This window comes from Pseudorca crassidens, chromosome 3 (assembly GCF_039906515.1).
Source record: "Pseudorca crassidens isolate mPseCra1 chromosome 3, mPseCra1.hap1, whole genome shotgun sequence".
NCBI lineage: Eukaryota > Metazoa > Chordata > Mammalia > Artiodactyla > Delphinidae > Pseudorca > Pseudorca crassidens.
The window spans coordinates 147,386,096-147,411,109 of record NC_090298.1 but is presented as its reverse complement, the minus strand read 5'-3'; the positions used below and the strand labels follow the sequence as shown (position 1 = coordinate 147,411,109).

The 25,014-nt window shown below is 43.5% G+C and overlaps 2 protein-coding genes across 2 annotated transcripts in view; one reads left to right on the top strand and one right to left on the bottom strand.

Annotated features, from left to right (window-relative positions):
- Nucleotides 1–25,014, top strand: part of DOCK2 (dedicator of cytokinesis 2) — a 405,630-nt gene that overhangs the window by 174,103 nt on the left and 206,513 nt on the right. Inside the window, exon 27 of the mRNA XM_067732884.1 lies at nucleotides 4,583–4,678. Within this exon, the coding sequence (XP_067588985.1) occupies nucleotides 4,583–4,678 (96 nt within the window). The remainder of the gene's footprint in view (nucleotides 1–4,582; nucleotides 4,679–25,014) is intronic.
- INSYN2B (inhibitory synaptic factor family member 2B) overlaps nucleotides 19,525–25,014 on the bottom strand; it is a 113,275-nt gene continuing 107,785 nt past the window's right edge. Inside the window, exon 4 of the mRNA XM_067732886.1 lies at nucleotides 19,525–22,493. Coding sequence (XP_067588987.1) covers nucleotides 22,307–22,493 — 187 coding nt within the window. The 3' untranslated portion in view covers nucleotides 19,525–22,306. The remainder of the gene's footprint in view (nucleotides 22,494–25,014) is intronic.

The following is a 25,014-nucleotide window of genomic DNA, read 5'->3' as shown; positions in this document are numbered from 1 at the left end:
AACAACAAAAAACTACAATGAGGTATCACCTCACACCAGTTAGAATGGGCATCATCAGAAAGTCTACAAACAACGAATGCTGGAGAGGATGTGGAGAAAAGGGAACCCTCTTGCACTGTTGGTGGGAATGTAAATTGATACAGCCACTATGGAGAACAGTATGGAGGTTCCTTCAAAAACTAAAACTAGAACTACCATATGACCCAACAATCCCACTACTGTTCACATACCCAGAGAAAATCATAATTCAAAGAGACACATGCACCCCAGTGTTCATTGCAGCCCTATTTACAATAGCCAGGTCATGGAAGCAACCTAATGCCCATCGACAGAGGAATGGATAAAGAAGGTGTGGTACGTAGATACAATGGAATATTACTCAGCCATAAAAAGGAACGAAACTGGGTCATTTGTAGACATGTGGATGAATCTAGAGACTGTCATACAGAGTGAAGTAAGTCAGAAAGAGAAAAACAAATATTGCATATTAACGCATATATGTGGAACCTAGAAAAATGGTACAGATGAACCGGTTTGCAGGGCAGAAATTAAGACACAGATGTAGAGAACTAACGTATGGACACCAAGGGGGGAAAGTGACCAGGAGGTGGGCGTGGTGGTGCGATGAATTGGGAGATCGGGATTGACGTGTATACACTGATGTGTATAAAATGGATGACTAATAAGAGCCTGCTGTATAAAAAAATAAATAAAATTCAGAAATTCAAAAAAAATAAAATAGTAGGCTCAAAAAATAAATAAATAAAATAAAAACCATGCATCCTCGTTTTGCTTTATTTCCAAGTTTTGGATATTTTTCCTAAACACTTGCCATAAATATAGCTTTAAAAATAAACACAATAAAAATGAAACAATTTTATTAAGTTCTAACTAGATTCTGTTGTGTACTGTCTACTCTAACCTGAGGACTTTCCTCTTTGTTAAAAAAGGAGTCGTGCATGAACTAAAGGGGTATTAAAAACATATTAGCGCCAAAGAGAGATTTTTCTACTTGGTGTTATTGAAAGGGTTAAAGAAAAAACTGAAAGAAGGGGATACCTTTCACATAATTTGATTCAAAGTTAGGAAATGCTGTGTCTGTGTATTATTACTTAAAATCGTCTCATATATGGCATGCTCTATTACAATTCTGGAAGTACTCTAGGAAAGCAGTAGTTTTGAACCTCATCCTACAAAGTCCTTGGGCTGGCTTCAGGCCTAGGGTGAGCTAGGAAGACAGGGGTTGCCCCACCCACTTCGAGTTCTCCTTTTACTATGTTGTGTAGTAGGTTTATGGATAAGATTTCATTTAAAGAAAGGACTCCAAGTTCCTTCCAGATCTCACAGCCTATGATTATTAAAAGGAAAAAGTCACTACGATTTGCAGTGTGTTTAGGTTGGATGGATTAATTCCTTTGCCAGGGCCATAATAGGAAGACTGACTTTGTCATTTCAATTATAAGCCACTGACTGTTTAGTCGAGCCCGGAAGACACTTTCCTGGAGGTTCCCTCCACTTGCCTGACAGTGGATCAATGAATGGCGGGTGATTTGTGGCTGCATTTTTACTGCTTCGCACAGGTTTATCATCTTGAAAGTTTTCCATTTGCATACGTGCTATACATTCTTTGGACGGCATTTCAATATCATCCAGAGTTTAGATTATGCATTGCCTTTTTTTTTTTTTTTTTTTTTTTTTTTTATGCATTGCCTTTTGCTGCACTCTCTGCTACGTGATGGGAATCTGCAAGCCCGGCCGGAATGCTGCTGTAGACCTAGGGGAACGTGAGTTGCAGCCACCACTTATTGAAGGCTTACTACGTGACAGTCCTTAGTATCGAGGGCTTTCCCTGCAGTACTTTATTTATTCCTCAAACCCGTACTTTGAGGTTTCTACTGTTTGCCACATTTTATAAATAAAGAAGCTGAAACTCAGAGAGGAAAGGTAATTTGCTCAAGGTCAGCCAGCTCAAATAAGCAGAATTGAGATTCAAACTCAAATCGGTCTGATCCCAGAACACTCTGCTACACAGCCTCCCTTATTGGGAGCTTTCAGAGTGAAATGAATTGAATTTGTCAGTTTTCGGCTTTTAAATACCAAACTTCCCAAGCAGTCTAATTGCTACTCTTTGGACTAAGAAGAAATGACTATTAAAAAGAAGCAGCGGGCAGGAGGGCAAGAGAACAGGGTTTTATTATCTCTGTTGGTAAAAGAAGAGATGTAATCCTGAAAAAAAAAATAACATGAAATGGAAACTATCACATACATTTGCAGTGGGTTTAGGTTGATGAAACTGCAAAGGAATGAAGAGAAGGTAAGGGATTAATGAGAAAAAGCACTGAAGATTTTCTAGAAGGGAAAGAAAAGGTCAGAAGTCACTGAAGGCAGTTGGAAGTTGGCTCAGTTGAAGGCAGGGTACCCATGTATCTTGACATATGGAAAGAGGCAAGTGAAGCTCCAAAGTAACAACCAGAGATCTGTGTTCATGTTCCAGTCAGCCTGGGTGGGCTTTGGGTGAGGAGCAGGCTCTGGAGCCAGACTTCTGGGCTTGAATTCTTTTCCCTGACTGTCTGGCTGGGTGACCCTGGACAAATTACTTAACCTCTCTGGCTTCAGTTTCCTCATCTGAACAATGGCGATCATAACAGCGTCAGTCTTGTTGTGAGAGGAAGTAAAGTGTTTAGCGAGGTGCCAGGCATTTAGTAAGAACTCACAGCAAGTTAGCTATTGTTGTTATTACCATAAGCATCACGCTCATATATTGCAAGAAATACGAGATTGTAAGTCAGTAAAAAGACTCGAAGAAACAAACGGGAAGGAAGTCGGGAGAGAAGTTCACCTGCAGCCAAGAAGTAAAGGGCAATTTTCTCTTGCCCACCACCGAGCATCAGGAGGAAATGCCAGATGTGGGGAAAGGCTGGATGGTGCGGGGAGCTCAAACCTAGCAAGACATTGAGGTCTGGATGGATTTAATGGAGCATGAGAAATTGTTTCTGTAAAATATATGCTCTGATGGAAGCTCTGGTGGCAGAGGTTCTTCTGGTGAGCTCCACAGGGCTGGGGAATCGGAGATTAGCCAACATACAGAAGAAGTGAGTCTGGGGCAGAGAGAGAAAGCAAGCTCTGGGTTATTCGTCTTTGGGTGCCAGTAGTCATGGAAAGCACATTGGGAGGGGAGGGAATTTTTTAATAAGCACATCTTCTTTTGTTATCTCATTCTCCCTCCCCCAACTATGAATCTATTTTCCATTCATTCGTTACATTAAGAAAGAAACCACAGTTAAGTTGAATGCAGCAAAGATTAATAAGGTACTTATGAATGAGTGAGTGGTCGTCTGCTTTTTCAGCCACCATTTATTTATCACTTTCTTGATGTCAGGGTCTGGTTAGGTCCTGGAGTCACAGGATGTTCCCAAATACAAGCCTTCATTTCCAGAGCTTTACTGTGTTGTGTCATGGTTCTCAGTCATCAGAGTAACCCACATAAAATTCAGAAATCACAGATGTCCAGGATCTGTCTCAGACCTACAGATTCTCCTGCAGTGGAATTAGGCGAGTGTATTTTTCCACCACGGCATGTGTCACTTTTATGTTCACGTCAACCTTGAAAGACTGGTGAGAGAACCTTCCACAGTTTATAGATAAGGAAGTTGAAGCTCAGATAGGTTAGGATGATAAGTGAGGACACACTGCTGGCAAGGGCAGAGCTGGAACTCAGACACAGAGCTACTGAATTTATAATCCCAAGGGCCTTCCTCTTAGCCATGACCACTCTCCCAGGTATGCATTAAGTCTGTGCCTTAAGTCTGCGCCGGTAAAAGGATCTGAGGGTGTAGGTAAACATGCATGAAACCCTTGCCTACCCCAAAAAATGCTCAGAAAGCATCGGTAAGTCCTACCCAAGGTTCAGGGACTTGGATTTAAAGTGGACAGAACCCTATAAATGTTACAGCCTGGCTCATGGTGGATTTCCTCCAAGGTGGATAATGCAGTGTCTACTGCACAAAGCTCTCTCATGTTACAGTTTCCATCACATAACCCCAGTCCCGGGCTCCAGAAACACTGCCTCCTTTTATTTGTCTCTGCAGCCTAGGGATGACAGTGGCCGCCTGCTGTTGCTAATCCCTAAGTTACCTTCTTTGGTGTCTCAGCTTTTTCATCACCTGTATAGCCAATTTCCGGCATCAAATCCCCTCCTTATTCCAGGTTAGATCCTGTTACACAGATAAAGAAACCAAGGTTCATAGAAGTTAGGTAACTCAGCCAATATAATACAATAGTTCTTGACAGAGTTACTATTCTGAACCATAAGTTTCTGATTCCAGAGCTTAAGCTCTTAATCACTGACTTATAATTTAAGGTGGTTAGTGAAGTTCCTGGTGCTCAAAGCCAGGTGGTGATGGCGATGGAGATACGAGGACGACAGTGATTATGACGATGATGGTGCTGATGTTGATGCTGACGGTAGTGGTGGCAGTGACCTTGGTGATCACCATGTTTGACAACTGTTGTATGTCCTTTGGGATAGGTGTGCAGATACAATGTCCTGATTGTCACACAGATGTCTCTGATTGTGTTACAGGCCTTCACCTACCACCACATCCAAGAAATCATGGTCCAGCTTCTTCGCACGGTGAACCGGACAGTCATCACAATGGGGCGGGATCACGTTCTGATTGTGAGTAGATCTTTTCCTCTTGTCAAGCATTTCAAACTGGGTCAAGGAATGAATTTTCTGGAATACCAGGTCTCGTCAAACGCTCAGCACCAGTTGTTGCTTTGTTTTGGACTACATGGGTCAGATTTTTCCTGCGTGGGCTGGGAGAACATGAGCGTTAACTCAAGTTGCTGAAATAAAATTAGACTTAGAACTTGTCTACCAGGATGAGTGTACCAGATGAGTTGAGCCTCAACTTCCTCATCTATGACTGGTGGAAGGTTCTCTCACCAGAGAGAAGGCTTTTGTAAGTAAGGCATGTCCAACCGTGTCACTCCTTTGCTTAAGCTCACTGGTGGATTTCCATCTCTGCTTGGCTTATCTCTCCCTCAGGTCTGAGGGCTTGTGCCCTCCTGTTAATCAGATCTTGGCTTAGGTGTCATCTAATCAGAGAGGCTTCCCTGCCCTGACTGCCCTGTCTATAACACCCCACACCCCTCCATCCTCTTTCAATTTCTACACCCTACTCCTTCATGTTTCTTAGTACTTATCACCAGATGAGTGAGATATATATCTGTATCTATCTATATAGCTATATAATTTATATAGCTATATAGATAGATACAGATATAGATATCTATAGATTATATAGATATATAGATAGATATAGATATATTTTCCTTTATTTATTTGTTTATTGGCTGGCTCTCCTTGTAAGAATATGAGCTCCAGAATGAAAGGATTTTTGTTTTGTTCATTTGTATCTCCGGACCCTACAGCAGTGCCTGGCATATAGTAAGTACTTGATAAATACTTGTTGAACGAATGAATGAAAGAATGAGTGACTGAATGAGTGAAGGAAAGAATGAAATGTACCAGGCAGGGACTCTAAAGTTTAATGAAGACAAGTAGTACTCAGCTTTGATTGACTGACACCATGTGGGATTAGCCATACAGCTGCTAGAACTCCCAACTTCTTGAGAGAAGCTAAAAATCCCCGTACTTTATGTGAAATTTCCTGACGTTTAAGTGTTGGCAGCTAACTAAAAAATATTTATAAACATTTTATGATCCTCAAACAGCTGGATTCAGCTCTCAGAAAGTCAGTTTGGGATGTCTGCTTTAAACTGGTACGGTATGAGCCGGTTTGGGGAAGTTGATGTCAATAACTGTAGTCCTGCTTCACGGTTACAGAACTTAACATGCTGAGTGTTTATTCTAACAGTAGCTTGGCAAGGATTTGATCTCTAGAAGCCAAGTGTAACAACCTTCTTTATAGCCATTTGCTTCCGCCTACTTATGTCAGTGCATGGTTCCTTACTGTATATTATGTACATTTAAAGGAGTGGCGACATCCTTAGAGGGCGCCAGCTGTGCTGGGTACTCCTGCCTTACTGGTGCAGAGAGCCATGTAAATCATTCTCTGTTGTTTGTCTTACTGTCCTTCCACCTTAAAAGCATCACCATTTCTTATTCAGTTATAATCTTCCATATCTGCAGTTCCCATAATGCACCTTAGATAAACACTTTATGACCTCCCTAATCTTCATTCCTTCTCTTTGGAGCCAGACCTAAAGATGGTCATCCATCCATTTGGCTCATTCCATCTATAGCAGGCTCTTAACTCTCTGTCTCTCCTTCAGAGCAGTGATTCTTTAAAACAGTGCCTGGATCATAGAAAGCACCAAATAAGTGGTGTCTATTATTATTATTTTCCTTTCTCTCTGGTACAGTGTGTCTCTCTGTCCCTTTGTGTTATCGACATAGTCAGGTGAGCATAGTTTGGCCCTCTTTCACGCTGAGACTTTTATCTGATGCTCTGTCCTGGTTGCTTGCCCTTCCAGTGCACACTGCTCACAGCTGGCCTGTTCATCTTTGCCAGGAAACTCCCCTACTCTAGAATGTTCAGTGGCTCCCTACTGTCTACCAAATTAAGGCATAAATGCACTAGTCTGGCCATTCGTAGCTTCTGTGATCTGGCCATAACACGATCAGTCATCAGGCTTGCCATACTTAGTCCCTTGCAAGGTGATTTTCTGATTTTTGTGCTCATGCCCCCTACATTCTGTGGACCCCTTTGAGGGCAGGGATCACATTTACTCATTCTTTTATCCTTATCACCCAGAGGGTGCCTGGCTTACTGTGGATACTCAATAAATGCTTGTTGAGCGAATGAATGAGTGAAATACTCCCGAAAATGTGGTGCTGTACCATACCTTCATATTTTTGTACATGCTTTCCCCTCAGTTTAGATTGCTTTTCCTTCTTCAAGGAACACTTTTTCTAAATACCAGGAACCCACATCTCAGGGAGTGTGGGAGAAGTGTAAGGAATTGCCTGCTCAGACTTTCCCTGTCCCCTGGGCTGATTCCAGGAGCCTTGCAGACATTCTAAGCTGCAAGCTGTGTCATTAGCCTCAATGACTCTTGGGTTTGCTGCTGTAATTACAATGATAAAGAGTGCTGAGTGGGGAGTACTAGAGGTATGTAGCAAGCACACCTCACTAGGAGCAGGGATGTGCCTGAACTGGAAGGAAGAAATAAACAGGTCTTTCCTAAGATTTGGCTTCATTTTCATAAAATGGGCCTTTCCAGCAATTCTTAGAATAGAACTAGCTCATCCAAATTAAAGAAAATGACGTTGGAAAGTAATTACTCGGAGGTCAGGGGTCCCTGTCTTAGCGCTGAAGGCCCCAATTTCATTTCAAATTGAAATCTGGCAAGGAGGAGAGATCCCCATTCCAACCATCACTTTTAACTTTCCAGATATGATTTTTATTGGTTAGTTTCATTACTCTGGAATATTAAACAATCAATATTTATGGCAAACACCAGACGTGTCTAGTTCTTCTGAAATCCCAAGAAGACCCGATTGGGTGTAGGGCTGGTTGTTCTCGTGTCATTATGTGGGATTACATAGTGACTTTTTTTCTTATTTGTAGGAGTAGAAATGTTGTGATAAAAGGTATTAAAATTACAGGTACCATAGGGGTAGGATGGATTGATTCTTATGCACAGCACATTGTAATTATCATTTGCTGGAAATAGCCATTCCTGATTTTTTCTGTAGATCATCTGCCTGAACAATGAAGTGTCGGTGGTGACAAATGAGCAGAAGGAAAGTTTACAAAAACAAAAAGCAAAAAACTTTTTACATGACTGCTGCCCTCTCTTCCTTTCTTAGCCAGAGTCTAACGTATCAGATAAATGTTTGTTTACTTAAATGACCAAGGATTTTTGACTATGATGATGAGAAAGGCAGCATGGTTTGGTAAAGGACATTTTGGATAAGGGAGAGCTGGAGAAAGTTTCCACACTCCAGACCTTAGTTTCTTCTGTGTAATGAACTGTATCATTTTTGAGATCTTTGTCATGTATGGAAGTTTTCTCATTTGGCCAATGCCCATTCTCTTTCCCTGCCTCCCAAGGTCCTGAGTCAGGGACAGAAAATAGATTTCACTTTATGTGCCAACTCTGGTGGCTTCTCAATGGCTCCCTGTTGCACTGTGTTGAGAAAGATTCCGGAGCTACATCTTGGCTTGGTAGAAAGAAGTGCTGAATTGATTAGTGATGTCTGTCATAAGGATGAGATTGGAAAACAGTGATGTATGCAAGATTCTTGGAAATATTATGTATTGACTGAAGTTATTGGTGCTTTTTTTGCCCAATCCAAACACTCTTGTAAAACCAATATTCCCTTTCACATATTCTTGGTTCCTTTAAGGAGGTAGTGGTGTCCGAGCAGACACATAATGGAAAAAGCCAGTAATCTGAGAGCTTGCATTTTTACCAGGGAATGGTTTCTATGTGCTACAGTCATATTTTATCAAGTGTAAGATGCACCATGATTTTATGTTCACATTACAAAGAGATATGCTACCAGTTAAACTGCAACACAGTGGTTTATTATTGCACTGCTTGTACTCTTCAGAGATTGTTAAAAAATAAAAAAGTCAGTTTGACTGAAAATCCCTGTTGTGTGATGGAGCTCATCTGAGTCCTCACAGGTAAGTGTCATCCTCTCCCGTTGTTCAGGAGAATAGACTGACTGAGCTTCAAAGGATGGAAGCATCCTGGCCGAAGTCACACGGCTAGTAGTAAGATGGGCTGTGAACCCAGGGACGTCTGATATCAGATCATGTGTACTTTGTGCTGTCCCACAGGTCTCAGAGTGTGGGGGGAAACGTCCAAGCTTGTTTGCACAGGTGAGGGGGTTTGTCAGGGAACCCCTCCCTGGCCAATGAGTCCTGCTGCTGTCTGCTCTAGAGAAGGCCATCCCCTGCCTCTGGCCTCCCTGGTGCTGGGGATGGACAGTCCCATAGGCAGAATCAGGGAACCTAAGCACTGCCAGAAGTTCTTGGAAGGGAAACAAACTGGTAATTTTGCTGAAATTGGGTTCTAGCTTTTATTTTAGGTAGTTCGAATAAGCCTCTGGGTGATACATTTTGGGCCTAATTACCCCAGTTTTCGCAGAGGAGTCTATTGAGTGATTAAATAAAAGTAAATGCAGTTGGCACGAGGCCAGCTCCAGAATTTCAGAGCCATTTATTCGAAAAGGAAGAAAACACGTGGGAATCACCCCACCCTCCATTGCTTCACCTCATAATAGCACTGAAGACTCCAGAAAATGCCTGAGTCATCAGAGAGCCAGGGTTTCAAAGCTCTGACTTCACTTCCCAAATGACAGATAGCCCACCTGCATGACCACTCTCTGTCACTGTGAGCCCAAAGACTCAGGAGGCCTCTGCAGGGGCCACCGCGACACAGTGCCAACTCCACCCACATCCAGCCCCATCCCACGGAGAGCACGCGTGAGGACAGTCTAGGACACGAGAAGGTGGGGTGTTCCCAGCCAGAAGTGGTCGGTGGATGCCTGACCTTCACTGCGTGACTCAGCACCTTGTTCAGAAAGCAGTGTTTATCCTAAAGCCATCACTTATTGAGCAGATATCCTGCTTTCAGGCAGAAGGCTAAGTACGATGTGTGTTTGACATCACTTAACCTGCATCAGGTACTCATGTTTTACGTGTGAGATAACAAGCACAGGAAGGTTATGTAACTTGCCTATAATCACACAGCTTGTTCGTGGAAGAGCTGGAATTTGAGCCCAAGCAGTGCCACTGCTAGAGTCCCTGTTTTTAAATAGCATATTATGCACTCCTGCACTATTAATACCTTAAGTTACTATTTAGGCATCAGGTATTTTAAAGATAATAATGAGCACCTTAAACCCAGCTATTGCCCTGCCTAGACTTTGGAATCTAATGGGATGACCTGTATAGTAACTTTCAGAAACCTTAAGATGGCGTAGAATTTTGGTGGTTTTATGATGACAGTGATATCTTTAGGATCAAGCTCCTCAATTCTGGTAATTGAACCATAACAACCCATAAAATCTGAAGAACCCTCCGTCTCCTTGAATGCTGGTGCTTATGAAATAGCAGGTTTTACAGAAGGTGACACAGCTAGAATGGAGACGTGGAGATTCTAAAGGGTTCCGGAAGGAGAGGTAGTCTCCTCCTTCCACATCCAGCTCATCTCCGGGTTCTGTTTGTTCTAGGTCTAAAGGCCTCTATCCAAGCGTTTCTCATTACCATCGATGCCACTAGCCTGTGTCTGGCCATGACCATCTCTCACTGGTGCCCTGCTACGTCTTCTGATAAGACACACTGCCTCCGCTCTCGTCCCTTTCTAATTCTTCACACTGTGGCCAACACGGTCTTTTAAAGTAGCAGTTTCTTGGAGATAAAGCATCAGTGACCCCACAGTGGCCAAGGATGAAGGCCCAGCTGCTCACCGTGGCTTTCAGGGCACCCAGTCTAGGCCTGCATCTTCTCCCAGTGCCCCTTACCTCCCACACTTGTGCCAACTCAAGGGAACGGCTCTCTTGGTCCCAGAATGCTCTTTTTCCCCTCTGCGTCCCCCTGCACACCATTCCCTCTGTCTAGAACATACCCCTCCTAACTTTCCTTCCAAGACCTTCCACCTTGCAAACTCCGCTTCCTCCTTCATGTCTTGACGCACATTCCACTCCACCAAGTTGGGATCAGACCTCTACTCTCTTCAACCTTGTGTACTCATCATACTGTCATGAGAACATCCTTCCTAGCAACTGCAGAACAATGCCTGTCTTCATCACTCCTGCGTTTCTAAGGACACAGTGGTTCCCTGGCATGCAGGATGATCTCAGTGAATACCTGCTGAAGGAATGAAAGATTTCTGCTGTCTATTTTATTTACATACAACCCATCATTCTTTTCCTTAACGTGTTAAGTGGTACTTGCATTACCCTTATACAAGTGTTACTGTTATTACCCTTGTGATATGATTAAGCTAGGAGAATAAGGGAGGAAAAGAATTGTTATTGAATACCCATACCAAATGGAAAGGAAATGGGGGGAGAATGTATTCATACCCTTCAGAGGATGCATATGTCAATAATAATGTCAGTTAACATTTCCAGAGTGTTCGTTGTGTGGCGGAGATGGTACTTTGGGGATATGATCACATTTAATCTGTGAGGTTGACAAACACTATGATCCCCTCTCAAAGAGGAAACAGTAGTCAGAAGGGCTTAAGCTCCTTGTCCAGCATCACACACCTGGGAAGGAGAAAGCTAGAGTCCATACCCAAATCTACAGAGTTTGAAGCTGACATCTTAAGCATTTCACTATACATATCTGGGAAATTGTTTTCCTGAGATGAAATTAATTAGAGAAAATTCCTGAGAGAGAGAGAGAGAGAAGAGTAAATATGTATGTATGTTGTGTATTAGAGGGGGATCAGGTTAAGAGAGAAAATAAACATTATACAAGAGACCTGAAATTCCAGCTGGTAACCGAAAGATGGCATAATGAGCTTGGGGTAGCTCCGTTGCTGCTTGATATGGTCTTGTGGATGGTGCTTATAGCCAGTGAGTGGGGAAGCTGTCCATCGGCCCAGGGCATGGCATGTAGCAGGCGCTTATCCAAGCTGCAGGAGTGAGTGGAAAGAACAGAACTAATTGAAAGCACAAATCACTGTTTAGCTTTAAAAGATTCTGATTTTAAAAATAAGATGAGAAAAGATTTATTTCATGCTAGGCTTTCCCTTAAGGATCTTTTTTTTTAAATATAAAATTCCCAAATACTTTACTAGCCCTGTGTGGTAGCATTCTTTTAGACAAATCAAAGTTTGAGAGCTGGAGCATAAAAATGCCAGCTTCATCTCCAGACCTTCCTTTTGTTCCATGATGAGTCACAGAGATGGGAATTATGAAGTTCCTAAATTTTTTAAAATAGCCACTGCGTTCTCCCTAGTCCACCTAATCGAGCAGACCTCTGCTACAAGGAAAGAGAGCGCTCCTAGATAATAAACATGCTGCTGCTGTGACAGTTTCACACGTGGCTCAGTAACATGTGCCTTGTGGTTCTTCAGAGGAGGTGAGCTCAGACTCTAGAGAAGCTGGGGCCTCCACTGGCCACCCAGGGGCTGCTGTTGTTAGCACCCAGAGAGGGAGAGGCAGAGACGGAGTTTGGGTATCATACAGTTAGTACTAGGAGATGCATGACCAGTGCATCATATCCTAATGAAATTGCCTCCAAATATCTCAGTGCCTTTTGGCTTCTCTTAGTGGAGCTGGACAGATCTGACTTTGAACAAGTAACTTCAGTGTGTCTTAAAGGTTAGACTCCATTGTATCTTCTGTCCTGTTTCCTGGTGCTAGAAGAGATGCCAGTCTTTTCTTGTCCTTGGTGAATTTCAGAAACTTTATTTATTTAGTTTTAACATCCTTATTGGAGTATAATTGCTTTACAATGGTGTGTTAGCTTCTGCTGTATAACAAAGTGAATCAGCTCTACATATACATATGTCCCCATATCCCCTCCCTCTTGGCGCCTGTCTCCCATTTAGGCATTGATGAGCACCCTCACTCCCAGCATTTCTTTCTAAGGGCTATGGGGGTTGGGGCACAAGTTATGGAGTTTGAAAGGATTTTACTGGCTGGGAACTGGTCCTCTTTTTCTCAAGGGGTGAGGTGACCTTATTCCATAGCTAGGAAGTCTCTTTACTTCACAGTTCTGCTCCTCAGTTTCCATGTCTGTAAAATGGGGCTAGTAATGGTTATTACTTGTCAGTTCCATGGTGAGGACTGGGTAAAAACCCGTGTGTAAGGCTCGCAGCACGGAGTTTAACACATAGCAGACCCTCGGTAAATAAGAGCCATTATTTTCCCCCTTCAGTGCTACAGTCTTCTCCCTACTTTGACACAAGTGTTATGAGTCAGATTACAAGTTATTTTATGGCGTGACTTGGGATAGCACCTGGGTTCGTGCGTTATTATTAAGCTGTTGCTACAGCTGGGCTGTAAATAAAGCCCCCCCCCCGCCCCCCGAGATGAAACCAGCCACCAGATGTCTGCCACAAAGGCTTGAATCCCAGACAGGAAGGAGAAATCCCATCCAGAGGCTCCTTCCCTGGGGATGCGGAGGGAATGGAGCTGCCCACAGAGAAAAAACCCTGTTAGAACAACGGCGAATGAAACAGGCTTCCCTGCAGGTCTCCGTCCCTGTCGTCCGTGCCAGGGTGCTGGCCTTCTCAGTGACTCAAGGGATTCAGTTCTGTCCAATGATCCTTCAAAATCAGAACCCACTTTTCTAGATTCATGCTACATTCATAAGTGATGCATTTATGTCGCCATTAAATATTTATGATAATTTTTTAATAACATGAGGATATTCTAGGACTTAAATATGGAGAAGGATTATAGAAATATAACAACAACAATAAGAAAGCCATCATGGGGCCCTGAAGGTCAAAGAGGGGAAGAAATGTGGCCCCTCACCAGAGGCTCTGGATCTCTTAGAGGTCAGACCCAGGGACCTTGTTCAGAAGCTAAAATAATGTTGGTATCGTCTGCTTAACGGACACATGATTTGTACATTTCTGTAGTTTTACTCTTTCTAAAATGATTCGGCTTTCCTTTTAAAATCAGGAGAAAAAAAAAAACCCTCAAACGCTATTTCTTTAAAAATAGGAATTAACGAGATAGTCAAACTTACTGAAGCATTTTCATGTATATAATTCCACTTTTCTTCTAACTAGCCTGTGAAGCCAGATGGTTTCATTCTGAAGACAGAGGTGGGGGGTGGAGGTGAAGGTACTTTTCCAAAACTGTGCAGGAAATCGGGGGCTGAAGTCGGACTCCTGGTCTTGTTCTGGTCTGTCTTTCCACCCTGGATTGTGTCCATCTCCATATTTTCTCCCAATTGGTTCAACAAGCATGTGAAGCATTTACAGCATCTCAGGAAACGTGATCAACACTTCGAGGATCCCAGGGATACAGATGACATTTCCTATCCCCCAGGACTTTGCTTCCTGGTGGAGGTGAGTGTGAGGGGTTGACAAAAGAAATGCCAGGATAATATAAGCAGCAGTCTGGTCAAAGCACCATGAGTACTTGGAGGACGATGGAGTGACTAATCCCATGGCAGGAGCGGGGAATGATCAGAAAAAGTTGCAGAGAAGAGTTGACATTTAAATTGCAACTTGATGTCTGGCATAGGAGTGAAGAGCCCAAGCTCTCATGTTTGGCAGACCTTGCAAGAGCTCCAGCCTTCACCATCTCGTACTTGTGGACTTGGACAAATTACTTATCTCCCTCCAAGCCTCGATTATTCTTCTGGGAAATAGGGGTCATCATTAGCTACCTTATGGTAATTTTTTGAGGAAAATATAAGATAATGGAAGCAAAACATTTGGTAATAGCCCATTGTAACTTCAAGAAATCGGAGCCTTTATTATCATGATTAGTAGTAATATGGCTACTATTCATTTATTCCCCCAAACAAAAATTATTTCCCATGGTACATAGGTAATGGAACAGTGTCCCAGGTAGGGGGAACAGCGTGTGCTAAGCCACTGATATGTAATGTCCTCTGACGTTTTAGGAGGTGGCAAGGAGATGGTACAGGGGAAAGTGGAGTGGTAGGAAGTTAGGCTGCACGTACTAGGTTGGAGTTGGATTGCAAAGAACCTCGTTGCTATGGGAGGAATTTTATGCCCTGGATGGTGGTGGGCACAGTTAGAAAAACTTGGAGTGGCATGGCCAGATATACATCTTAGAGCGACCCCCAGGTAGCTGCGAGGAAGCTAGATCCAAGGGAGCTGGAAAACTGTAAGGAAAGTAGACTTTGAAGGCCAGTGCAGTGGTCCACACGGAACAGACAAGGGCTCATAACGTTGAAGTCTTTAATTAAACAAAGACTTCCTGGTCTTAAGACTTTACAAGGGGAGGAAAGAAGTTCCTACTCTCATGACATGTTACATAGAGTTGGGAAACAGGGAGAAAACTAGAAACAGCTATAATTCAAGACAGATAATCATCATAAGAGAATAACAAGGACAGCATTAAGAGTGTCAAAAGGAGGAGGGGCATGATATCCAGATGGGTGAATCAGCAAAGGACATGTGCTCATTGTCAGAATCCCTCTCCCCCACCCCTTACTAGACTGTAGTAAGCTGGGACAGAGAAGGGAATCTATAACTGTTTATTAGGAAAAAAAGTGGTTATGGACTGAGGTTCACGTGAGAAGTTTCCTTGGAGCTGGTTGTCGTGTAGTAGTGGAGAGGAGTGAGGGATCAGTTCCGGGAATTAAGATCAGGTCCGGGGTCTGAGTTTGCAAATGCTGATGCTCTGCATGGCTTTTATTTTGCTCTCTTTGATCCCTGATTGAAGAAAGCATATTGTTTTTACCTTGAAACACACAAGCAAACGAAAAGCAATGACAAAAACACATGACTTCTCTTGTCCATCATGCATATGGGAGCTCTGCACGTGGGATTAGGTTCAGTGGGGCTTGGTGTGCTCGGGGTAAGAGCTATGTGAACCACTCTTGATTTCATCAGTTAAAATGACTCAGGAGGCTCAGGAGGAAGAAGGCTTTTCTATCAGCATAACCAGGGTATCACAACATTGCGTGTGCTACCTGGGGAACCAAGCCCAAGCACGGATGAGAGGTCACTGTGTGTGGCTGAAGATTTAAGAAATATATATTGAGGTTTTGCCAGGAGAAAAAATTATGGGTTTCATTAGAGTGAAATTTAATATACCATAGTTAGTTATGGATTCTGAGAATTCGTGAAAGCCGTTCACGATAATAAAGCTTTTATTTGGGGCTTCCCTGATGGCACAGTGGTTAGGAATCTGCCTGCCAATGCAGCGGACACGGGTTTGAGCCCTGGTCTGGGAAGATCCCACACGCTGCGGAACAAGTAAGTCTGTGTGCCACAACTACTGAGCCTGCGCTTTAGAGCCCGTGAGCCACAACTACTGAGCCTGTGTGCCTAGAGCCCATGCTCTGCAACAAGAGAAGCCACCACAATAAGAAGCCCGCTTGCTGCAGCTAGAGAAAGCCCATGCGTAGCAGCAAAGACCCAACGCAGCCAAAAAAAAATTTTTTTTTTTTTTTTTTTTTTGGTACGTGGGCCTCTCACCGCTGTGGCCTCTCCCGTTGCGGAGCACAGGCTCCGGACGCCCAGGCTCAGCGGCCATGGCTCACGGACCCAGCCGCTCCACGGCATGTGGGATCTTCCCGGACTGGGGCACGAACCCGTGTCCCCTGCATCGGCAGGCGGACTCTCAACCACTGCGCCACCAGGGAAGCCCCCCAAATTTTTTTAAAAAGGTAAATAAATAAAGCTTTTATTTGCCTTGAAGTAAATAATCCTTTGGTGTGATGCTTATTGTCTTTTCATTTTAATTGTGGTTTAAGCCAAGACAACATGCTCTGCCCCAAATGCTTCTTTAGGGAGACAGACCCTGTCTCCTTTAAATTGCGTTTTGTCTGAAATGGACTAGGTCACATGTAATAAGTTCTGGCATTTTAATGGAAACATTACGGCAAAAATAGTTAACAATCTGCTTTAATTTCAAAATTAATTTTCTCTTTCATACGGTAAGGCAGTATCTTGGTAAAATGTGCAAAATGCATGGGGATTTAATTAAGTTCCGAAACAAGGTTAAACAATTTGTTCCGAAACAAGGTTAAGCTGGGCTGTCAATATTCAAGATGAATGGTGGGGGAAGATGGTAGTGGCTTGATGTTCCTGAGTCCTGAATGCCATGTGGACCACAGTGGAATTAGAAGAACTGGCCACATTAGCTGCTGAAGGCCCCAATCTGTGGAAGGCTAGATGCTCCTGGCAGCACAGATAGAGCCTGTACATAGATAAGGGAAAAAACGGGGAGTCATTTCTTCCTGTCTCTCCACTGAATCCAATTCATTCTTTAATTTATCCCTGCAAAAAATATTTGAATCTCATTGTGCTAAGTGCTGGAGATTCAAAGGTGAGCAAAAATAAGCAGAATTCTTACCTTAGGAAGATAATAGGCTAATGAGAGAGAAATACATTCATCAAAGAATTACATAAATATATGTACAAGGACAGCTGTGCCAAGGACTTTGGTGGAGGGGTCCTGGTGCCAGGTGAGTGTATAAGAGGGGTATTTGGGGTGATCTGGGGCAGCGGTGGTTGTAGTCTTGGAAAGCCTTACTTGGGAAACCCCAGCAGAGCTGGAAACTGGGCAGGGCGGGTGGTGTGGTGGGGACTGTTCCAGGCAGAAGGAAAAGTGTGTACAGACCCTTAAGGGAGTGTTCGCATGGTGGTTCTGAGGAACCCAAGGTGACTCACTGTGACTATAGAGCAGACAGTGAAAGGGCCTGTGATGGGAACTTCCACAGGAGAGCCAGGTGGGACCTCCTGAGCCATAGTGACAGACCTAGTCTGACTTCCTAAATTTATCAGGACGCCAGATTGTGACAGCCAGAGTGTGACATGGGTCAGGTCTAAATTCAGCAATGACTGGTGTTGCTGCTACGTGGTGAAAGGGAAGGGCGTGCACATGGGGAGACCAGGTGGGATGCTTCTGTGGAGGCCAGCTGAGAGAAGAAGGGGGTTTGCAACGGGAGGCCGGTAGTGGAGAGGCACACTTACCTGGGAAGCCGGCTTAGCCTGGCAGTGAGAAAACCAGACTCTAGGTGGTTCTGCCCGGGCTGAGGATCCTGAAGGATGCAGGAAGAAATCATATATTTGGGAAACCTCAGGACTAGGGGTGATAGACATAAGCAGTAGGAATTCAGGCTGTAAACTGGTGGAAAGAAAATGGGGATGAAGTTGGGATGAAAGTACCCCAAAGGGGTTATGAGCCTTAAGCCGGTCAAACATGGTTTTCACCAAATGCAAGGAGTGTTGCGTGTGGATTTGTCTTTTAGTTCTTTTTATTGCAAGCTATGCTTGATGGGCATAATGATCACAAAGCATCTATGTTTCTTGGAACTTAAAAAGAGAAATACGTTTTTAGCATCCAGCAATTTGCCTTGAGCTGCTTAAAATGAGAGCCTTTTCAAGTGAAGGCTATATTGAGGCCTCTGATGGGCTAAGAAAGAAACTGTACCTGGAGGTCAGAATGCGTCTCAAGTCTAGTGCCAGTGGTTCCTGGAACTACCCTGGGTGCTGGTGTCTGGTAGACCTTCACACGTTGCACCCACCCACCACATTGCTGCCAGCACTGGCTTCCCACATGATTTCCACGAGCCCTTGGATGCATCATCTATCTAGCCTCTCTTAGTTGCCTCACGCTTCAAATGGCAGGGGCCCAGCCCTTGCAGTGTCTTTTACCTCTAGGGTATTTGATTCCACGCGGCAAGAATCCTTTATTCCCCAGAGTGCTGTTCTGTGCTAGACATGCCTGCGTATTCTTGCTCACTGAGGCCTTTGTTACTTATCGATCATTGTCATGGTTTCTAGTCTTAATAAGGCCAGGAAGAGTTCATTCCTTATTAACACCACTTTTTGCCCTGAGAAAACCTCAAGCCTGTTTCTGAAAACCCATTGCAGTCCCATAAAGGCATCGTCCCTCTTCTCCCCCAATTTACTTCAATAAACAAATGAATAAATACACATTTATTGAGCACCTGTTGTGTGCCCTCCGTAATGCTCAAGGTTCTCTCCCACTTAATTGTCAGGCACCCTTGTCAGGGAAGGGTGATGTTCAGCATTATAAGAAAAGGAATCAGCAGCTCACAGAGGCTAACTTTCCCAAGGTCATCCTGCAAAAAAGAGGGTAGTAGAATAATATTAAACCCAAGACTTCTGATTCTGGTTTTTCCCACCTAAACTGGTAAACAAACTGGTTTTAGATGGCTAATGGACAGCGCAGGGAAAAAATTAAATCACGTGATGGTAATGTTGTTTTCTTTTCAGTTCTCTCTCAAGCATCCTGATTAGTCAAGTAGAAGATGCATTTGGTGTTAAAGGGGCTTTAGCACGTGTTGAATATTTGCTGATCTGCCATTTTAACAAAGAGAGCTGGTCTCAGGCTCAGCACCGTTAACACTCAACAGGCTCCAGCAAGAATTTTAAAAAATTATTTTGGTTTCATCTTTTATTTTTGGAACATCATACTGGTTTCTCTCATGGTGGTGATAGATATAAAGGAAGAGGATTATGGGGAAAATAATTAAAGAAATTATTCCTCTTTCTAGGAAGAGAATTATGGGAAAAATAATTAAAGAAAAATATTGAGTAAGTTACATTTCAGGTATATGAGCATAATAATGATAAAAAGCATGAATATGTATCCGTCTGAATGAAGCTGGGAATTGCATCATTGATTCACAGTGCCTCTCTGGCTCCCAGGACGTGTGGGCCTTGAGGAGATCATTGCCATGCTAAGTTCTGAAGCTGCTCTTTTTTTATTTGTTTCCCTGGGAAACATATAGAAGCGATTATAATGAAAACTCTCCCTGCCATTAGGACCATTGGACATCCTTCTTAGGTTTAACTTTTATAACCCAAACCAACCCAAGCTAGTGATGGAGTCTTAAAACCTAGGAAAAATATGTAAGTTTATTGCAAAAGATAATATCCCATTTAAAACAGTTTAGAAATTTACAAAACCTTACATCAGTACGTCGTCTTTAAGAAGGTGCTCTATAGATGAGCTGGTATTAATTCCAAGTATAGCGAGTACACATTTTTTTAACTACAGAGAAAGCAGCTACATAAACGCCTGCAACTTAAGGTGATGTATCAGTCCTTCACCTTTCAATTTTATAAAAGTAACCTTTGCTAAATTAATATCGCTCTGTAAAACCAGATAACTTCAAGTACAGCATTTCTGTAGGATATCACGGTAGATGTCACATAATACTTTACAAAGAAGCAATTTTCGCATGAGTAGGTGAATATAGAGTCTTGGTATATGTATACTTTTTGAAATTTAACACAGAGATGATCGTTTCTGTTTAGCAGGAATGTGTTTACTGAATCCACTTCCCCCATAACAATTTAAACGTTCAATTTTCAGAAGAGACCTCCTTCCCAGTTTCAGGTTGGTGGCCCAAGCAATGTTGTGTTGTGCTTTGGTATAGAATCATTATAGCCTTGTTTGGTTTTATCTCTAGAAATGTCAACCTTTTCAGACCACTATTTCATCTAACTCAGTTGAGGGTTTATCCCAAGGCCACCCCAACAGAAGTGTATGGCAGCGTACACTTCTTAATTATCCAAATGTTGGATTATCCATTTTGTGTGAGTTATCCCAGACATCTCTTCCTCATTGCAGGCTGACTTTGACAAATGATCCTGATCACCTCTGGGTGGCTCTGCCCATTTAATGTTGGCATGTGCACGGACTTTATAAAACAGGTAGAGTAGGTGTTCATATCTCCACTCGGGAATGGACAAACAGGCCTTGGAATAGACTGTTCTGTTGCCTGGGTGTCTTAATTCTGGGAATAGGATTATTTGCATTTTACTGTGCCGCCCAGGAACATAAATTAATTTGAAAATTAGCGGAAGCAAAGCAAATTAAGATGGAAGCGCTCCTACAAGATAAAATTATATGAGATCCCCAATGATTTTGCTTTACTGGATTATCCTCTGTGCTGTTCTTTTCGGTTGTTGGGGTCAACTGAGTGTTGATCGTGTGGATACATACTGAAAAATCTGTGGCTTTTAGCCAATGGTACCATATCTTATTGAAACGTGGCTTAAGTATGACAAGTGTATTTATCTTAATTCTAACTTCACGTTATGTATTCCGGTCTCATTTTGTGGGTTTAAACATTACACTAGAAACAGAATAAGAACATCTTGAATGACATTCCAGGATTTAATAGTGCCAGCCAAGATTCCTTGCCAAATTTCCCTCTTGCTGTCACTGAAATAGCTTTGGGCACTGCAGCGCAGGGACAGGGGAAGGTGAAAGTGTCCGGGTGGTTTGCTCAGTTAGCCTCAATTTGCAGCGGGGAACGTACGTCCCACGTTTACACAGGATGCTGCACTCTGCAAAGACTCTAAGTCAGACACCCAGTCTTCAGCAAAGGGGATTATGAAGTGCCTTCCTCACTGAATGCTCGTTGAGTTTAGGATGCCTTTTCTAAGCAGGCTCAGTCCAACCACAGGCTGGTAGAGAGTCTAACAAGAAGGACTATGAGCCTTGCCAACCTACCCCTCGTCCCTAAGAGTAGGCAGCAGTTACTGAATTACATTACTTTAGCTGTTTGTTCAGCCATGCAAGTTTGACTGGACCCACATGTATGGAGGTCTTGTCAAAAGAATGAGCCAGACTCTAAAAGAATTCAGACTTTGGGAGGGAAAGGTCTTTAATACTAAAATGGAAACAAATATACCCTCATCCCCAGCTCCGCTGCTGCTTCAATCAGGTGACCATTGCCTGGCCACCAGGAAGGGAGATTGTGTAGATTAACATACTTCGAACTTGTCTACAAGGCTGCTGTAGGGGTGAATGGGCGAGAACCAGTGTTGTGTTTTGTCTTAGTCTTATTTATGTTTCTGGTAAGATGAAACGGACACATAGGCTGCTGGATCTCATGATCTTAAATGTTGCAGAGAAATTAACGGTGGAATCTTAAAGTTCAAACCCAAACCAGACCCCATCCATTTGCCAGGCAGTCTCAGGCCTCAGACTGAGAAGCAGGATGATTTAAGGTGGGCCCTGGAGTAGCTACAACTGTAGGATAGTCATACCTGCAAGTCCCATATACCCTGTGGTGAGCTTACTCTGCCACAGACTCTTAAGGTCCACACAGCATGAAATGACAAATCCTTGCTTTGGGATCAAGGGGCTAATTAAAAATGAAGAGGACCCAACCCACAAGGTGATCTTGCGTTCTCATGTCCTGCCCACTTCTGTTGTGCTCATGTATGCCAATATCTTAGAAAACTGCCAGTTTGGGTATCTGTTTTCCTCTGGGTATCTGCTTGTAATCCTCCTCTATCTTACTGCTCTGCACAACATTTTTGTTTCTTTCCTTTGGGACGATGAACCCAGGATGGGCAGGAAGTGCTTAGCGTTACAGAGGTGTAGGAAAGTGCGATGGGGGATTTGCCCATGGTGGGAATCTAGACTCACAAACCAGGATGTGTGACAGGAAGCTAGGCAAGTGGGCACTCGGGTCCGTGAGGTCCTCAGCGAGCAGTGGCACGCACTCAGGTGAGGTGTGGTCATGTGTCCAGTGGCAGGTAATCCAGCCCCAAGTTGTTCTGGTTTCACATAGCCTGGGGCCTTCGCTAAGAAGTAGAGAAGGCCTGAGGGCAGTGGTTCCCCACCTCGGGAAGGGCAGAGGTAAAGGTCCCCATGAGCTCAGATCCACCAGAAGCATTTCTTCTTCACCTTCTTGGTTTTCCGCCTTAGGTCCTGTTTCTCAGGGACTGAGGGCTCTGCCGGGGACTTTGGTGGGGGAGATGCCTCCGCAACTGGCTCTGCTTCCTCCAGACTCTGTAGAACTTCATGGAACCTGCCTTCCTGCTGCCGGAAGTCATATTCTACACTGAAAATCACAAAGAGGAAGGAAGGAAAGTAAATTCAAATCAGCACATACTGATGTAGCATCACCAAGTGTCCAACTGACATGGAAAAACATGTGCTTTGAGGTCAGGTCCCAGATGCTTAGGCAGCTGCTTGGCTGTGTGACCTTGAGGAGCTTGTGCCACCTCTCTGAAGCTCCAGTTTCTCATTGACTGAATTGGCATCTGTAATGCCTTCCTCTTGGGCATGTTATACTAAGTTTAAACGAAGCACGTAACATGGCAGCCTAATAGTAGATGTCCAGTGAAAACGTCTCCAATCTCTCTCTCACATTTATTTAATGCTCCTAATTGTTCATTCTTTTTACATACATTTTATGCATGAAAACTGCCTCATTATAAAGTATTTAAGTAACACAGAGGATTATGTGCTAAAACTAACAACTCAGTTTCCTTATCCATAAAATGCACATAAAAATGGCACCTATCTCAAAGGCTTTCTCTGGAATTAAGATGTATATTAATTGAGAGAATATAAATGAAGTACTTAGAGTGGTTCCTGGCATATAGTAAGCCATCTCAGAATGCCCAGTGACAAGGTACCATTTGGGGACTTTATCAGTCACGTGTGGCAATCGTGATCTGCCTTTTTGGTGGCACTTACTCCGATCCTGGGTCTCTGGGAGGTGACATGGGCATAGCAGACCAGGAAAGTGTCCCTTTAATGACAGCTCCTTTCTAGCCCTTGCTGGGTAGAAGGCTTTGGCCAGTCATGCCACATCACAAACCAACATGGGGTCTTTCCTCTTCCGTATGAAACATTTCATTTTCCTCCTTGCTAAACAAGGAGGGACACCGTTTTCGTGACTCTGCATTTCCCCCACTTTCCATACTCCCAAGCTAGCTCCTCATCTTTGGGCCTTCTGAGAGTTCTAGTATGAAACCAGGTAACAAACACAGCTATAAGCTTAAGAGCCTTCTTCCAGTCATCCTGGCACTGGCAACTCCTCTGTAAGTAAATCTCCTATGGAGGAAAGTGGACAATTAAGGGTGGAGGGAGCACATACACAGTCTGTAGGGACGTCTGCAGGACTCAGTCTTCCTGGCCCGGCTCTCCAGGTTCTGAGAAGGCTGAGCCAGACTTACCAGATGGGCTGACCCTTCCTGATGCCCACTGGCCTGATTCCCAAGCCCTCAAAGGTCAAGGCGAGCCTGAGCACCCACTGCACGCAGGCCAGAGCTTCTGCTCTCCCCAGCCTCTGACTCTCTAAACCCCTGAGAACCCTGGTCCCCAACAGTGTCATCTTTACCTCACAGACCTGTGTACAGATGATACAATGGAGTCTGTACATTAATGACTCCAAAACACACAAATAAAATAACAAAAAAAGGAATGGAGATTAGGAAATGCCCATTAAAGGAGAGTATTTAAATATGTCTGTATTGAGGAATCCTATGAAGTAAGCATAGGTGTAAAGCTCTCCAAGACACATCGTTGAGAAGCAAAGCAAAGAGCAAGACATAATATATTAGTAGTAATAACATTAATGATGATAATAGTAGCAGTAATAGGGGCTGAATAACCATGCTTAAGGAGCATCAGGGATGGGTGTCTGATTATTTTGTTTCTGTATTTTTGATATGCTTCCACCAGATTTTCTTCTCTTCGGCTTATATCCTTTTACTTTCTGTGCCCCCTGGTCTCCTCCACAGGGACATACTCCTGGCTGGGTGACTTATAATAATGAGTGTAGTAATGCAGGCTATGTTTTTCTAGGCAAAGCTCCACGATTGATTAACTGTGAGATCTTGGCAAAGTCATTTCTCATATTCAAGCCACAGTGTCCTTATCTGCAGAATAAGCATGGTACGTACTCATAGGATCTCAGTGAAGTATAAACAACAGAATGGTACAACACTCAGCTCAGAGCCAGGCGCCAACAAACACTGAATGGTATTCAGCTAATCATTCAACAAACTAAATTTACTGAGTATGTCCCATGTTCCAGGCCCTATGTTAGGTGCTGGGGGCAGAGTGGTAAACAGACAGACAGACAGACACGGAGGTCTGACACTGAGGACTCACCCAGAGAACTGTTTTTTCTAATTGGCGTTAGGACACTGTTGTGAGTCTTGACAAACTCAGGTGGTTTGTTTTTGTTGTTTGTTTGAATTAAGGAGTCAGGGAAATATCACATATAAGGAGAAGAAGGAGGCTGTTCATATAATTTGGTAGAGGTATATGGATGAAGAGCTGGAAAGTAGGGGTAGTTGAGATACGTACAAGGCAGATTTTTAAAGCAATTGTTAGTTTAATCATCTGTCTCACATGCTGGTAAGAAAGATCCCCAAAGCAGTATCCACATCTGTCCATCTCACTGTGATGTCCCTGTAACTGAGCACAGTATCAGGCCTAGAGTAGGATGGATGGCTGGGTGCATGGGGGGATGGATGGATGGATGGATGGATGGATGGTTGGATGGATGGATGGATGGATGGATGGATCATTGGTTGGATGGCTGGATGAATGGTTAGATGGTTGTA